The following is a 17,382-nucleotide window of genomic DNA, read 5'->3' as shown; positions in this document are numbered from 1 at the left end:
AGGCACGTGCCCAGTGCTCTACCTCGGCGTCGAATACTTTCTTCGAACAGTTGTACCTACTGCAGTCCCGCGTCTAGAGTGAACCATTTATGCGTGGAAGATGTTCGTTGAAGAGCAGCCCAAATGCACAAATTGCCATACACTGAGTGACCCAAGTTGACCTGATGATTCGCCTCGAACCTTGTTACCTAATAGCCTGACGCACTACCTATTCGACCATAAACTGCCCAGTGACCAAAGTAAGCGGGAAAACGGTCGCATAAAAACATAGGTGGAAACAAACATAAATAGATAAATACATAGATACATGGCCTACGAAAAGTGTCTGAACCACCCCAAGAATGCTAACACGATAAAAGACTCAATCGCTCTCACCATGATATGGCTGCTTCCGAGGTCGGCTTTCACAGTCTATTATTCGGCCGTTGTGTTCGAACGCACCTGGACATCAGGAAGATGGAGAACATAGAACCTTATGCGCCGGCGACTCAGTCTCCGGCACTACCTTACCTTGGTGCGTTGTTACGGACTGGCACAAACGAGTGCTTGCAACGGCGCTCTGTATTATTCGGTATGATTAAAACAAAGAAAGGCTTAAGCTCTTCCAAAAGAAGGCAAAGTAGGATTACTTCTCCTTTGGCGAGTAATATATCACTACGCTTCGCTCTACCAAGTTCGGCGCGGTGCCAGCTAGCCGGTATTGCCGAGAAGTAAAGAAGCGCACCTAAAGATGAAGTGAAGGACGACTTTTCGAAAGCGAATGAACATTTAATTTATGGCAACGTTGGGGAAAGAACACGCACCGCCGTATCGCCGGGCTCGAAAGATTTCTATGCACTGCGCGTTTCCGTCCGCCGCGCAAGAAGGCGCCCTAAACGCTGCATGAACGGAATATTTGCAGACACCCTTGAATTAGGCGTGTGCATGCGCTGTCGACGGCTCGCGGCGAGCTCTTCGATTCCTCCATGCTGTTAAAAAAAAATATCCCTTGAAGTGACTCTTTGCATCTACCCCTTCAAGTACGTGGAGTGATCGCCACTAATTACGTTTTTTTGTTCATATGCACCGTCGATCGCGTCTCATTAACAGAAGCATTGTTGATCAATACGTGCTCTTGCAGCTCACAGCGTCCGAAATACGTTGTAGCGCGCTGCAACACGATTGCAAAGAGGCGATAGATTAAATTAGAGACAGAAAAGCAAATCTTCAGTATCCAAGGTCCATCACGGTCGGCCATTTTATTTATCGAATATCTTAGTACGGTCCTCAGTATGCATTGATGAGCGAAGAATGAAATTGACCTAAACAATTATCCGTTACTATTCCAAAGAATAAAAAAGACAATGATCACTTTCGGAATGAGGTACTATGTCTTGTTGGATCTTATACATCGTATTGTATAATACGGCCAATGAGATTACCACAGCAGTCATTTGGCGCATATGGCGATTTCGTCATTTTCGGTCATTTTAGTCACTTTCGGAATTTGGGTCTTTTATTAACGGCGTAACTGTAGGTACTCCATAGCATGCACGTTCAAGAGGAAGTGGCTCATAAAAACATACATACAATGATGAAAAGGGAGGCTCCCTGCACACTCATTACTGTCAGCCCTCATATTGGTCACTTTCGAAATGAGGTACTATGTCTGGTTGGATCTTATACATCGTATTGTATAATACGGCCAATGAGATTACCACAGCAGTCATTTGGCGCATTTGGCGATTTCGTCATTTTCGGTCATTTTGGTCACTTTCGGAATTTGGGTCTTTTATTAACGGCGTAACTGTAGGTACTCCATAGCATGCACGTTCAAGAGGAAGTGGCTCATCAAAACATACATACAATGATGAAAAGGGAGGCTCCCTGCACACTCATTACTGTCAGCCCGCATATTTTGCAGGCGGATGCGAGGGGCGCCAGGGACCTTCCCCTGGACCCATCGATGCTACTAGCTCTCAGAAAATTGGGCGATGTGACGCGCATAGCAATTCTTGCAATGCAACTAAATTGTTAAAGAAGTGCTTGTTCACACCACGTGATAACATGTTGAGAGTCTTCAGAAGCTGGTGCCACAGGCCAGACAGAAATGAATCTCTTGTTGAGAAAGAAACGAAAGAAGAGCATGTCGTGCTCTAGTCCAAAGTTTAAAATATGAATGAGAAAGAGAGATAAAAGAGCTGAAAAGCAGGGAGGTAAACCAGACGCACGGGTTATCTAAAGTAAGGATTCCTTGTAATATTTTCACAGGAGAGACCATGTCACTCTGCTGGAAATGCATTAGTCGAAGGCCTACCACAAAACACTATTTTGCATTGGCAATGTTATATAGATAGTTATTGCCCTACACACTACGTCTTTTGTAGAAGGCCTTCCGAAACACGAAATTAGGAGACGTAGTGAAACACATGATTACGTTCGTGGCTTGATCTGCATAAAAAGCCTACTGTAAATGAAAGCAACATATATAGTTTCTTTTTTTAAATGAAAGCATCATCTGCCTGGCATCAATAATAATTGAGATTATTAATAACAGCGAAGCGAAAAGACCAATGAAAGAGGAACCAACATTCTTGCCTCTGCTGTTTTATTTTTTATTGGCCCTGTTGCTACGCCGTTTTCGTTCCTTCACTGAATATCGCTTAATTAACTAAGCCCGACTTCGCACTCTTGAGATCATTATTTCCTGCGAAAGCCCTACCCTACAAATTATAATGTTTATGCAGAGACGCCACGGCGCAGCAGTTTCTGATAAAAACAACCGAGAATAATATTCGGGAGATGTATGCAGTCAAAAAGGACTTTCAACATAAATTTACCAAAGTAAAGCGGTCATTTTTGACCACACAGAGCTCCAAAGCTGGTCAAGCAGCAGAGCCCACTCCACACCTTGATCATCCATTTCATAGAAAAGTTGATGCGAGTCTTCATGAACTCCGCCATTCATGTTGAATATGCATCTTATGCTTCTTATGATTTTTAGCAAAGATCACTAACATAAAGATGGCATTTTAGCCTCTGTTCCTGCGGATAACTAGTAACCACAGAGCTCATGTAAAAACTGATAACTGAGCTTACAGCGCCGAAGGAATAGTTTCAGTGTAGTTATGAAGCGGCCAAGTTATGTGTCGTTAAGCTAACACACGACAGCAGCTTCTGGAGATCTTTGCGAAATGCCTGATCATGCACTCGAAATAGAGTAGTTGAATGATGAATTCTACGATGAAGAGAATTCTATCTGAAGGTCCGTGCGCTTAAAGCATACTCCTGCTTGGGACGCACTCGCTCTCACACGGTGCTTCAAAAGCTGCTCATTTTGTGGTGACAGCATCATACCAACCACAGCTAGGCGCTCCTCTGCATTAAAAAAATAAAAAACAAAAAAACAGGAGAAAACGAGGGGCAGCCTTTACCACTTTACACAAACTTCTTCTGAATTTAATAGCAAGAATGATGTTCAACCTTCAGAAGTTGGGTGTCAGCCACATTTTTCATACTCTTCTAACTGAGCATATAATGTTTTAGAAGCGAGTATTACCGAAAACAATCATCATTGGTAGTGGAATATGTTTCATGTGATAAACTTTACCAATGAAACTACGACATTCCGACAAAACACACGTATCCAGCATAGGAGAAAAGAATAATTACCAAGTCATTCTGTTCCAAGGTGCGTCCGTAAAGTTAATGATGGCCTTAGAGGTGGCGGCGGTAAAAACGTCTTTCTTTCAAAAATGGATTGCTGGTGTCCGGGTACTAGGTTGGTTTCCCAGTCTTACACCAGGGGACAGGGGCCAGAATCTGTAATATAGAAGATTGCTGAATAAAAATTGGGTCCCTGAATCTATGTCCGCCGGCTAAACGGATGCGTAGGTGGTAGAGGTCCTCGAGGAAGGTGCCTTCTTCGAATGCCTTCTGCCGCAGCACACTTCTAGAGTAGATGTACCACGTTGACCGCTTCTTTTTTGCCATTGCACTTTGCGCAGGGTAGACTTTCCTCTTGTTCCTAGGAGGACGCTGCTGCCAACGTACCACGATCTTCAATTTGAATGTGATGCGAAGCCAGGGGCGCCTTAGAATAACTCAAGTGGGTGGGTAACCACGGAGCATGATCGAATTATAATAAATACCCGCCGTGGTTGCTCAGTGGCTATAACGTTGAACTGCTGACCACGAGGTGGCGGGATCGAATCCAGGCCACGGTTGCCGCGTTTCGATCTGGGCAAAATGCGAAAGCACCCGTGTACTTAGCTTCAGGTGCACGTTAAAGAACCCCAGGTGGTCGAAATTCCCGGAGTATTCCACTACAGCGTGCCTCATAATCAGAAAGTGGTTTTGGCACGTAAAACCCCATAATTTCAAAACAAAAGTATAATAAATAATCAACAGTTCCCATTTCAGATTTTTTATACTTTATGAACTTCAGGGCAACTATTGGTGCTTAGTGCTAGTAAAGGTTAGCTGCGCTTACTCGCTCTGCGATTGGATGTACATGAATAGACGCATGGCGGGAATTTTCGCCAGTTTGTCGGTTTTATTGAAAGTAAAACAAGAATACCCACTGCCACGCCAAACCTGGCCTGCCGCCCCACATCGCAGAATGACCAGTCAAAGGCGCAAGGAGTTTGCAACAAGAGAAGCATCATTTGTAGCGCAGAAACACATCAACAGAGAATACAACGCCAACCGCACATGAAGCAAAAACACATACATACATCTTTTGAACTCTTACACAAATTTCCCATTTGCAGACAAAATTGATGCTGATACTAAACTTTAGCGCGGTGCGACTCTTCTTATTGCAGTTAACAGAGTGCATAGTCACCGGTGCCGAGCCTGCGATGTTCAGCACTGCACACTAGCTGACGCGCAACGAGAAATTCTGGCACTCATTGCCTCTCTGGCGTGCCCAGACGGGAAGCCGAGCACTATGGTCCTGGCTGTTGGCGTCGGCGCCTCAGCGAGACATGACCTTAGGCTTGACGGCTTGGTTGGCCCCAGCTGCTGGGGCAGGAACCAGACCATTCTACTAAGGCCTAGACGACGCTGCCTGGACGCCGTGCAGATGCCTCCGAATTCTTGGCGATCCAAAGACCTTCTTCGTGCGCCGCTAGAGCAGCTACGTTTATTTTTAAAAGTGCGCTTTACCACAACTGCCTTTTAGCATCCTGCTCCTTGTAAATTCTTGATCATTTATAAAATCATTGCAACGAGCGTTGCTTGTCAATCACAGCGCATACTCTTCTTCCTCAGTCTGGTGCACTGTACAGTGAGAAACCTGCAAACTGCCACTTGAAGGATATTTCCTGCCCATGTGCTGTTGTGCGAGGTTATTATTCTTTGCAGAGGCACAAGTTAACACAAAACTTATACATTACTGCACCAACGCTTTTGAGCACGTCAAATATGTCCCCCTAAAGCAGTTCGCTTCCAAGATCACTTCGCTAATAAGACTAGAGAAAGAAGAAAGTCATTCGTTTAGTGAACCATATGAACAAAATCCATTTATTTCATCGACGACTGGCATTGATACCACATCGATAAAAAGAATGATGTCAGCTCGTGGGTCTTCAGCAAGACGACGGTATGTACAAAAGGTAGCTCCATTTCTGCAATATAAATCAAAATAAAAAAGCGTCAGTTTGTTTGTGCATCAAATAGCACATGTGTTCATACTTTTAAATGTTGACTGCATCAATATATCCGGCAAATTCTTGACGCCTTCAGTCAATAAATACTACATTTACTTATATTATTTGCCTACGTTAGAATAAAGTCAATGAGGAAGGCCGCCACAGCTGCGGCAGCACCTAAACCTGGCAGCCAAAAAGTAATTCATAAAAATCGGCAGCTCTGCGCAACGCATTTCTCTCCACAGCATGTTTTAGCCTATGCTTCACTTATCTTCCTCGATAACTCCAGCGTGTTCTTTCAGAGCATCATTCTAATAAAAAAGTATTCGAGTTTAACTGAATTTCAGAGCGCGGAGACATTGACAGAAAACTGTAAAATCGGATTACAGCAGTGAGGAGGAGGCGGCAGAAACATGTTAAAATAACAAGCACTGAATGTTCTAGTACATATGCGAGCTGTTCTTGCTGAGAGTGCTGCCACTATAAATGGGTGATTACTTCTTCGCTTCAGCTTTTTGCTCCCAGTCCGTATGATAGCGTGATCTCGTCAGCAATATAAGGTAGCAAGTCAGTATAGATGGATTAGAGATGATATTCAAATATTTGTAAGGGCAACAAGCAACGCTGCTAGTGAACAGATGTTTCTCATTAGGAAATGCAGTGAGGTTTCCGTAAACTGGAGATCAGTATATTTGCGAGAGAGACTGCATTTATCTATATGATAAACAATTGTTGATGCGTTGTACATAATTCTCTTGAATTGTTCCTGTGACATTATGGAACACTTATTTTCATTTCGTGCGCATGCATATTCACTCGGAACTCTTAAATAAAACTTCAGTTGTCAGTTGATAATCTTATTGGGCCTTCTTTGCTCGGTCCTTCGCATTTACGCTCCTCTCTGTGTCCGCTACCATGAGTCTCATTCGTTTAAAACATACGCAGCAATAGCGAATACGTGGAACTTACACTTCTTCCTCCTGACGAGTGCGTTGTAGTCCAGGTTTGTGCCAAGACCGTAGCCGTAGTTGAGGCCGTACACACCGAGTCCGTGACCGTAGCCGAAGTTTCCAGCACCATAGCCGAGGCCAGCGATACCATAGCCGTAAGTTGGCGCTGCATGTGCGACGGTGGTGACGGTAGGGACAGCGTGGTGGACGGTGGTGGCTGCTAAAGGAGCAGCGGCCGCAACCACGGACGCTGGAGCAGCCACAGCTGCCACGTGTGGTACTGCGTGGAATGTCGCAGTCACCTTGGTCACTGCCGCCGGAGCGGCGGCTACGACTGGGGCAGCGGCCACGGTGGCAACGGCAGCTGGAGCCGCGTGAAGCGCCGCAACGTGGGTGACGGTCGGCGGCCCAGCCACTACATGAGCAGCGGGGTAGGCGGGCACAGGAACAGCAGCCGTGTACGTCGGAACGAGCGTGTAGCCTGACGCTACCACTGGGGCGTAGCCGATGCTGTGGGCGAAGCCTGTCAGGCCGGAGTAGCCGATCCCATGCTGGACGCCGAAATGGCTGATGCCGTAGCCGAGGCCAAAACCGCGGCCGATGTAACCGGACAGCGCAGGGCCGGCGAGAGCGAGAAAAATGCAGGTTCGGATCTGGAAGATATTAGGAACCAGGTCTGTAGACGACCAAGTTTCTGTTTTAAGCTTAACTCAATCCACAATCTTGATATTGCAGCTCGAGTGAACAAACTAACGCAAAGCCTACACACAGCCACCTTTTTATGCCAAGTATTTCGGCGTAACTGTGCGAGAAAATTTTTTCCTGCTCTGAAAAGCACTATAATCGGATGAAAACAAACAAATAATCCAAACTCTCGGCATGCACATGACTATGCCTTGGTGTGCGCACAAGTTGTAGGCTTAAATTTGCACGGTAGTATGCTGAGCAGTGTAAAGTGAGGTTATCTTATCAGAGATAACCCAACGTTTAAATGCGAATAAAACATCCGCTTACCATGTCGACTTTCGTATTCCTATCGGCCGAACTGCCGCGTGTCCTTGATGTATAGCTCGTTTTATACGAAGCGCTTACAGGTACACCATCGCTAGAGCTCACCTTTGAAAAGAGCTAAAGCGAATCCGCCTCGGTATAGCGACTGCTCCAGTGTCCGCGCTTTCTTCTAAGCACTAAGCGTTTGATGCCACGCGGGCTGCAGTCCAATGAGATGCAAGGAGAATAATATATATAAAAAAGGAAGCGGTGGTAACACGCAACGACCTGGCAGTGCTTGCAGCACATCGCGAGGATGCATTGCACCGAAGAAAACCAGTCCGGCGGCGTGCAAGTCTCTTAATAGTCAAGACTTACGGAATGGATACGGACGCTGCATGAAGAATATAAAGACCGCTGAAAATTTTTGCTATCGAAGGTCAGGCGCGGGGAAGGATATATCACGCGCTGCCCATCGCACGCGCCTTAAGTTGTAGCCTTTTATGTTGGCCAGTCACTGATGACGCTAAGACGCCGTGGGCTGCATCGTTTAGAAGCGCGTGCCTCGCATCGTTGCATTGAATGACGCCGTTGTATATACCCGCGAGGAAACGCAAATCCTCTCTGCAACCTGCGTAAAAAAAGTCACAATGGCGTTGAAAAAATAGTAATAAACTACACAACGCGGTGCTAGCACTTTCACTACAAGTATATGGCGCCTTTTAATGAGGGCCTCATCGTCGCAAGCGGCTACAAAACGCCAACAGTACCCTTACTGTGGCTATCAGCAGTGTGGCATGGCTACACGCATTTCTGCGTAGCATATGTTTGAGGCGCGAATCACGTTCTGTTTCGGTAAGTGCGTAAGTGAAAGCACGGAATGCATGCATAGATGGATGCTTAATGAAGGTAAGCACGGTGCGCCTAAAGAAGACACCATGGGTTTCTCGATTCCTGACAACTCATTTTCCTTGCTTTCTAACATATGCCAGTGGAGTGACTGCTTACCTGATTAAACATTATTCAAGCTCAAATATGGACGAGCCTCTAATACCCGCTGATATTTATGCCCATGTAATGTATTTACAACTTGTTTCAAAACTACGACAGTACAAGTTCTGCTTTGATTTTGCTGTTAAACCAGTGTCCTTCATCTTGGTAGCGTATGACGTGAAGGAGTAAGAAACGACTGTGCCTTCTGCACAATATTGCATAGGTCAGTTGTCCTCGCCTGAGGAACGCGTATTCATTCAATACATTAAATGATGTGCTACTTTATGAAAAACACTGCGTGTCCAAGCAGTTTCTTTCATAAAAAAGCACATAATGTAACGTATTGGTGGAATAGGGGTTGCTATTTTGGCTTGAAATAAGGAAGTACGCATAGATAAATAAGGTTAAAAAGAACTACAAGTGGTCTGTTCTTTTCATATATACTAACAAAATTAAGACGTTGTAACGTAAATCTTGGTGCAGTCATGTCGACAACAACAAGTAAGAAGCATTATACGTGAAAATGGCAGCAGACGTAGCGCACGAGTAATCTGCAATGCGTACATTGTCAGAAGCTAAGCGCTAAATATATAGAAAGCAACGTTTAAGGCTAGCACAGAAGCCTGATTTTTAGATAGTTATGACCATAGCAATAGAAATAGTAATACCACAGTTATTGCCTCAAACAATTATTCAAATTTATTTACAATACTATGGTACCCGTGCTTATGCACAGTAAGATGATCAAAAAAGAAGAGGACAAACAGCGACCTAATGAACAATACAGCAATAACATGCAATGGAGAGACGGAGAAGACGGGCGGAAGGACAGAGAAACTATGAGAAGACTGGAGTGGAGCGCAACTAGAAAAGAATGCTTAAGAGGAAGGCCGAAGCTCTGAGCAATAAGAAGATTTTGAAAGATTGGAAGTTGTGGAATATATTGATATTGAAAGATATTGAAGATTGCAGGATACCAAGATTGAGAAAATAGTAGTAGAGACTTTGCATTTTGCGTAGGGGACTGTGTCTGCTGAAAGAAGGAGGGACATTGAAGCGCCCATGCTCCCTGGTTGTAGCCCGCGGATCCCGCAGTGAACGAGAAGCTAGTAGATCCGAACATGCAATTATTGCACGAAGGATTTTGCATAAAAAGATGATGTCGTTACGACTACGCGTCGACAGCGAAATGATGGAACTGTGGGTAAATTATCAAGAATTGAGAAGTTGTAGTGTGCGAAAAGGTCAGAAGACGATGCTTATATATACTGACAAGCTTGTTCGGCACACGCTCAATGAAAATTGTATATGAATCGCTTGTGACATTCTACCCCACTAAGGTATGTTCAGGTGAAGGGTGATGGAGAGATGGTAAATATTTAAGGAAAGGAAGCGAGGTATAGAGAAATCTCCTGTAAGTCTGCCGACACCACTTAGCGGGCACAGGCCTCGTTATGTTACGTGCTTTGATTGGGTGGAAAAGCTGGACATACTACCAAAAAGCACACTGAAGTGTCCTTTCAGCAACCCTCGTCAACAGTGCATGATTAAAAAATGAGGCAAGGCGATAATAATATTGCATTTTATGATTTATATATATATATACATATATATATATATATATATATATATATATATATTTATTATAGTATAGTCCTGTTTTATAATTTTTTCCGCTTATATTACTAGATTAATAGCCGCTTGTCATTTTTTTTGCTTTGTTGGATTGCCACTGTTGAAGTTCTATAATCATTGTATTCATATTCAAAACTGTAATGTTCCTACTTTCATGTGTACTTCAATATTAAAATACTCTTGCTTATTTCTGTGTTATCTTCAACTACCATATGCTTGATTATTCCCTTCTAATGTGATGATTTGGTTTCCCCGCTGTTTTTACCTTCGTTGCTAATCGCATATTCTACACATCTATACATGTTATAAGAGGACGTCCCCCTGACAGTTTTTACTTTGGCACCCCCTTCTGTATTACATTTCCTTCGCAACTGTAATAATGTCTAATAATAATAAATTGATTGATTAAGCGATTGATTCAAGAGAATATGAGAAAATTACGGTTTAAAATGTGCTTATTTAAATGGCACCATTCCGAGAATGAGGACAGGTCGAACTGTAGAGCGCGGCTGTCCTCAAGACTGTGTATCTCGTTAACTATTGTATTCATAGTAATGATGATGATGATTTAAATTATTTTTGGCATTTTGTTACATACGGGGCGGTGAAAATAGTCACCAAGCCATAGTCACCGTAGTCACAGATGCCTTTCATTGTAACATTTCGTATACATCTTCCTAATCTTGTCGGTCTACTTGATCTTTTTTTCTATTCCTTCAATCTTCTATGTCTAATTTATAACGCTACCTATGCCCGCAGCGGATCCGGTCCTATGGATATTTTCTCGGCTTTTTTCCCTCAATACTCTAAAATTTTCTTGCTTGTCTCGAATGCTGACCGGTTGGTACTTCCATTCACGTTAAGTCCAAGCGCTTCTGGAAGGTGTACGTTACCTACGGGTTTCGCTGGGTGAATACATTTGCATTGCATCAGGATGTGCTGAGCTCTCGCCGGATTTTGGCTGAAGCAGACACATGTCTCATCTTCTTGCGCATATCTCATCGGGTATGTTTTAGTCCTCAGGCAACCAGCTCGTGCCTCAAATAACAAGCAGTAACCAACGCTCAACAACAGAATGAAGAGAGGGGCACAGACCACAGCGCTGGCTAACAAACAAGTGTTGTTAACAACCACTTGGTTGTCGCTGGGGTCTCCGTCCGCCTCTTCATGCTGTTGTTGAGCACTGTTTATTGCTTACCAACCAGCCCAAATGCGTACTCTTCACTTAACAAAGCACTGCCCTTTGTGTTATCGTACAGATTTATTTTTCTAAATTCTTTCTTGCCACTCTTGTAAATTGCCATTGTCTTTTTGTTTCCGCTCTTTGCATCCCATTTACTGTCTGTCTTTCTGTCGCTTCATGTTTGATGACTCCTGACTGTCTATCTACACTTTCAATTACTTTGTATTTGGTTACCAAATTTCTTTACCTTTTCCTCTATTGTGTGTCCACGCTTTTGAGGTACAGTTACCGGCGCACTTTCAGCCCCATTTATTTTAATTTATGTTCCGGCATCTTTATCCAAAACTGATTTTCTTTCTGTGCCTGTCTGACATCAGACAAGGCCCAACACATTTCACCCTGCACAATCTTATTCGTGGTTTTCGTGAGCATCGAGCTCCAAAAGTCAACCGGACTTCCGATTTTTGGCTAACTTTTATCAACGACAAGATATCGAATTTTAATCACAGAATTGTATTTGGGAACGTTAGCGCTGGTACAATTAATCTATTCGAGATTGCGCGTGCCACTTCATCTTCACAATGGCCCCAATGTGGTCTACGCCTGTCATATTCCTGTCTGCCGCTTCCCCTTATTTTCACATTATCTTGGTGTCTGCTTGAGCAAGTCTCTTTCGCTTCTCTGTATGCCGAAGTATTTATATGGCTTGACCATGTCTATGAATTGATGTTGAATTGATACAACCTAATAATTTGTCTGTTCATTAAGGATCAGAATTGCCGATTTCTATACCCTAAATTTAAGGCGTATATTTTTCTCAGCCTTACCACATATTTTCGCAAGTTTCTGTAAGTCTCCTGCATTGTCCGCTAGTTGCACATCTCGTCTGTGGCACCGGTACTTCCTGTGGCATCATTTGCGCATTACGAATGTATTTTAAGTGAAGCCCTAATTCGCTGTTGTCCAGTCGTTTTCAATGCGCTTTACATAAAGTCTGAACAGAGGCCATTCTTGCTTCAATCCTTAGTGAAATGCAACCAATTCATTCTATTTTCGGACTTCCCATAAAATTTGCACTCACCATTATTATTATCATCATTATTATTAGCCTGTTTGATTTCCATTTCAGGACGAACGCCACTCATTGGGATCTACAATTACCCCTGTCCTGCGCCAGCCGATTACAACTTGCGCCTGCAAATTTCTTAATTTCATCATCCCACTTTGTCTTCTGCCGTCCTCTACTGCGCTTCCCTTTCTCTTGGCACCAATTCTGTAACCCTAATGGTCTACCCGTTATCAAACTTACGCATTACATGACCTGCCCAGATCCATTTCTTTCTCTTAATGTCAATTAGAAAATTGGCAATCCCCGTTTCCTCTCTGATCCACACTGATCCCTTCCTGTCTCTTAATGTTACCCCTAATATGCGGTCCTTTACTTGTTGTAGGCCTCCTTTCTCAGTCTCCAAGTTTCTGCCCCATTGTTAGCGCTGATAGAATGCACTGATTGCGCACCATTCTTTTTAATGATAATCGTAAGCTTCCAGTCAGCATCTCATAGTGTCTGCCGTGTGCGCTCCAACCCATCTTTATTTTTCTGTAAGTTTCCTTCTCATGATCAAGATCCCCTGTGAGTCATTGGCCTAGGTAAACGTATTGTTTCACAGACTCTAGGGTCTGACCGGCGATCCTGAACTCTTGTTTTCTTGCCAGGCTACTGATCATTATCTTTTGTTTTCTGTACAATAATCTTCAACCCCACTCTTACAATCTCTCTGTTAAGGTCCTCAATCATTTGTTGTAACTCGTCTCCAGTGTTGCTGAACACGACAATGTCATCTGAAAACCAAAGGTTTCTGAAATATCCACCGTTGATCCTTACTCCTAAGCCTTCCAAGCCTTCTTCCAAGCATGCAGTGAGTAGCATTGAAGAGATTGTCTCCTTTTCAGGCCCCTTTCGTTATAAGATATAATATTCGCCGTTGATACTTACTCCTAATCCTTCCAAGCCTTCTTCCAAGCATGCAGTGAATATCATTAGAGAGATTGTGTCTCCTAGTCAGGCCCCTTTCGTTATCGCTATCTTTTTACTTGTTCAGAATTAAGGTGACTGTGAAATCTCTGTATATATCTTCCAAGGTATTTACGCAAGCCTCCTGTACTTGATTGGGTAATGCCTTTATGACTGCCGGTATCTCTGCTGAATCAAATGCCTTTTCGTAATCTATGAAAGCCATACAGAGAGACTGACTGCATACTGCAGTCAAGTGTTGCCCTTATTCTTTTGCAAATTATCTTGGTGAATATTTTATATAATACTGGGAGTAAGCTAACCGGCCTTTGATTTTTCAATTCTTTAACGTCTTGATTTTTGTGGATTAGTACATTGTTGGCATTCTTCCCGATATCGTTATATATTTAGAACAAAGGGCGCCAAGCTTTTCAAGCATGTCTCCTACATCTCTGATTAAATCGACTGTTATTCCAACTTCGGCCGCTTTTCCTGGTTTCATATCTTGTGAGGTCCTTCTAACGTTATCGCTAGTTATAGAAGGAGCCTCTGTAACCTGCTTATTACTACTTCAAATGGAAGTATCGCGGCTGCCTTAGGTACTGTACAGGTCAGTCTGTAATTTTTACGCGGCTTTTACTATATCTTCGAGATTTCTGTTGCTATTAGCCTGCTTATATTTCAGTGGATGCATCTTGGTTTGTGCTATGCCAAATTTCCTTCTCACTGCTTTCATGCTGCGTCCATTTTTTACTGCTTCTTCAGTCTTTCTCACGCTATAATTTCGAATATCGCTTAATTTCTTCTTCTTGATAAGTTATGATAGTTCCGCGAGTTCTAGCTGATCTCTTGAGTTTGTCACTTTCATTCTTTGTCGTTTCTTTATTAGGCCCTTTGTTACCTGTTAGAACTTACCTACTCGTTACCTTGGTACCTTACTTCCCACTTCATTTGCTGCTTATGAAGCCAGCCTAGTTAAAGTTTCATTCATTACCTCTATGCTATCTTCACCTTTCTTTTCTAAGGCTGCATATTTGTTTGCAAGTACCAGCCTAAATTAGTCTGCTATCACCCTTACTGCGTCGAGGTTGGCCTGTTTCTTCCTGACCAATTTAATTATTTCTGTTTTTATATTGACACAAACCATAGAGCTCACTGGCCTGTGATCACTGCACTTTACCCTACCTAACACTTCTACCACCAGCACTATGCTGGTATAAGCAGAAAGTATGTAATGAACTTCATTTCTTGATTCCCCAAAGGACTTTTCCAGGTCCACTTTTTGTTGGGACGCTTCCCGAACCAGGTGTTCACTATTCACAGCTTATTCCACTCCGCCAATTCTACCAATATCTGTCCTCGATTGTACCTAGAATGGATGCCGTAGTTGACAATTTCTTGTTCCCCAGCCTGCGTTTTCCCCACTTTTGCATTGTAGTCACTCATTACTTCAATATACTGAGTTAATTCAACATCTTCATCATCATTACTGGAGGTTGGAGCATAGGCTTGTAATGCGTTTAATGTATACCTCTTAATTATGTTTTGTTACGACTACTGCTACGCTCAGAATAATGCTATAGAATTCGTCAATGTTGCCCAATATGTTCTTATGATTAGAAATGCTTCTCTGTACTGTTCTTTAGCTGGAAGTCCTGTATAAGAGAGGATGTGGTCAGTAGTCAGCAGTTCTTCTGCCAGTTCTATTAACCTCACTGAGGCCAATGATATCCCGAACAATGCCTGATAGTTCTTCACTCGAGAGAATTCGGGTGTCACTAGTTTTACTTTAGAGAGTTCGGGTGTCAAAAATTCCCAGAGTCAGTTTCTAGTGGCGGCTTGTCCGCGCCTACAGATTCTTAGCACACTTTGCTGCATTTCAGGTCTGACCGCCGTCTTTATCAGGTGCTCCGCAGCTGCTGGGGACTGAGGGCCATTCGTTGATCGAATAAGTCATTTGAGATGGAGTGTAAGAATACTGCCTCAGGCAGGTAAATTCTTGTTCTGTTGTGGGAGTGTCCGTTGTCGAAGCTTATTGGGTCTTCCTTATTGGATTAGTATAGCCCCTCTGGCTCACGGCATTCTTGCGGGTGTCAGGCGCCACTCCAAGCCTGGAGGCGTAGTGCACTGGACCAGGAGGTTACTTCAATATTACCGCCTTCAGATTTAAACAGAAAAAAAATAAACTCGATGATTCGAACTTCTGACTGGGGCAAGCGAACATCCAATATAGGTGAGTCAGATAACCCTGCTCAGGCACGTTTCGGCAGCGCACTTCGGAAGTTGATGCAGCTCTTTTAGTAAATATTACCTGCGTAAAAAAGTCTCTTGATTTAGCCACGATAGGCAAGTTTCGCCTGATCGTGATAGGTAGCGCAATATAAATTTATTTCCAAATGGTTCTCACCTCGTACTTCCGGATTCAAACGTACGCAGGCGACCGTGAACGCGGCTAGGTATACGAGACGTTTCGACATCCTCGAACAGCACATAAAGCGAGTATGGGGGGGGGGGGGGGGCATAAGAATGGCAGAACTGGTCGCTTCTTTTACCCGAAAGACGGCGATTTGCACTCAGTTGTTCCCATATATGTCCCTCAGCAGCTCTGCGATATCGAGAATATGCCATAACAATTCCTTGTCTACGTTGTAATGCGCATGTTTAGCGTCTATAAATGATATCAATAAAGGTGTATTCGAGCCATTCAAATCGCTATGCACTGAGCTAGTACTAACATATTGTCCTGTAAGCGTCTAGCTGTTCCTCTGCTACTATGTGATTCTCCCAGTATAACATTTTACTCCACCCACTTCGACCGCTCCAGTTTTTCTGGCTCGCATTGCAATTATATAGGTATATGACAGACGTTACGATAACTGGCCCATACGGGCTGATCATTTCCTTATCACCTTTGCCTTTGTAGATGAGGTTCATGTTGCACGCCATTCAAACCAAATTTTCGTTGTTATAATCACTTGATCTATGACACTAATCAACAATGCCTGGCTCTTTGGGCCCAGCTGTTGGATTAGCTGTATTCTAATTCATAGGGTCCTGCGGCCGTGTTATAGGGACATTGTCGCCTGCTTTGTTTTCTGTAGAATTTGTGTACAGTAATTTTTATCTATCTTGCTTCTCTGTTCTTGCTGGAACTGTTTAAATCAGGGCTGCGCTTTCGTAATTGCCGAAGTTATCCCTAATAACGTGTCTGATGCACCGCAGCTCATCGACTTTCTTTTCGAAGGTGCTACCGTATTCATCCCTTAAAGCCGTTTCCATATCTTTAGTTGAAGTTTCGAGTACTATTGCGAGGTTCTAGAATCGTTTTGGTGCGCTTTTACCTATTTTACGAATGCTGTGCACGCAGCGTTCACTTGTAGACATAATTATCGCTTGCACATGCTCATTCACAACCCTTTCCTTTTCTCGGTACTTGTTCCATCTAAGCAGCGATCTCTTTTTCTTGTGATGAAAACTTCTTGGCTCCTCGATTATCCATTGAATACTTCTTACGCTCTTCCATAGCTTGCTTTATTTCCTTGTTCCACCACTTGTCCGGCTTGCTCATTCCACTCAACATATTTTTCCCGAGTCGGCTCATCTCCTGCTGCATAACACCTACCAGTTGCTTATTTTCCCAGCCGGTTATAGGAAGCACCTCAATTTTCTTCTCTATGTTTTTTTGCGATCTCTGCTGTTTACTTTTCCCTATTGCTTAAGCATTCCACTGCCACTACTTTGTGTTTTGCGTTAGCGTCTCTGAAAAATGTTAATGTTAAGCGTTTACGATAACTACCCCGGCTATCTTTTCCATGTTCATCTATCGTCATTTGGTTTAGTCCTTCGATGAACGTTTCTGAGAATAACGCGCAGTCGATACATGAATGTGTGTATCCACATTGCCACGTTGTCGATCCATGATACTTATTCTCCCTGTTAACTACTATAAGGTTCTATTCATCGCCCGGAACCTGCACTAGAGAA

General features: G+C 43.4%; 2 protein-coding genes across 3 annotated transcripts in view; one reads left to right on the top strand and one right to left on the bottom strand.

Annotated features, from left to right (window-relative positions):
* LOC129387391 (uncharacterized) overlaps positions 1-17,382 on the top strand; it is an 89,695-nt gene that overhangs the window by 24,849 nt on the left and 47,464 nt on the right. The gene's annotated exons all lie outside the window — the stretch shown is intronic.
* The window catches only part of LOC126541770 (uncharacterized), a 30,374-nt gene continuing 18,475 nt past the window's right edge, over positions 5,484-17,382 (bottom strand). The window contains exons 1-3 of one of the 2 annotated variants that reach the window (XM_050188702.2): positions 7,598-7,749; positions 6,603-7,236; positions 5,484-5,609 (exon numbers count right to left, since the gene is read on the bottom strand). In XM_050188702.2, the coding sequence (XP_050044659.1) occupies positions 5,608-5,609; positions 6,603-7,236; positions 7,598-7,600 (639 nt within the window). In that variant the 5' untranslated portion in view covers positions 7,601-7,749 and the 3' untranslated portion in view covers positions 5,484-5,607. Of the gene's footprint in view, positions 5,610-6,602; positions 7,237-7,597; positions 7,750-17,382 lie in introns of those variants that run through there. The other variant, XM_072286739.1, reaches the window with a different exon arrangement.

The sequence above is a fragment of the Dermacentor andersoni genome, chromosome 3 (assembly GCF_023375885.2).
Source record: "Dermacentor andersoni chromosome 3, qqDerAnde1_hic_scaffold, whole genome shotgun sequence".
Classification (NCBI taxonomy): Eukaryota; Metazoa; Arthropoda; class Arachnida; order Ixodida; family Ixodidae; genus Dermacentor; species Dermacentor andersoni.
The sequence above is the reverse complement of the archived record's forward strand: the minus strand, read 5'-3'. Positions and strand labels throughout refer to the sequence as shown.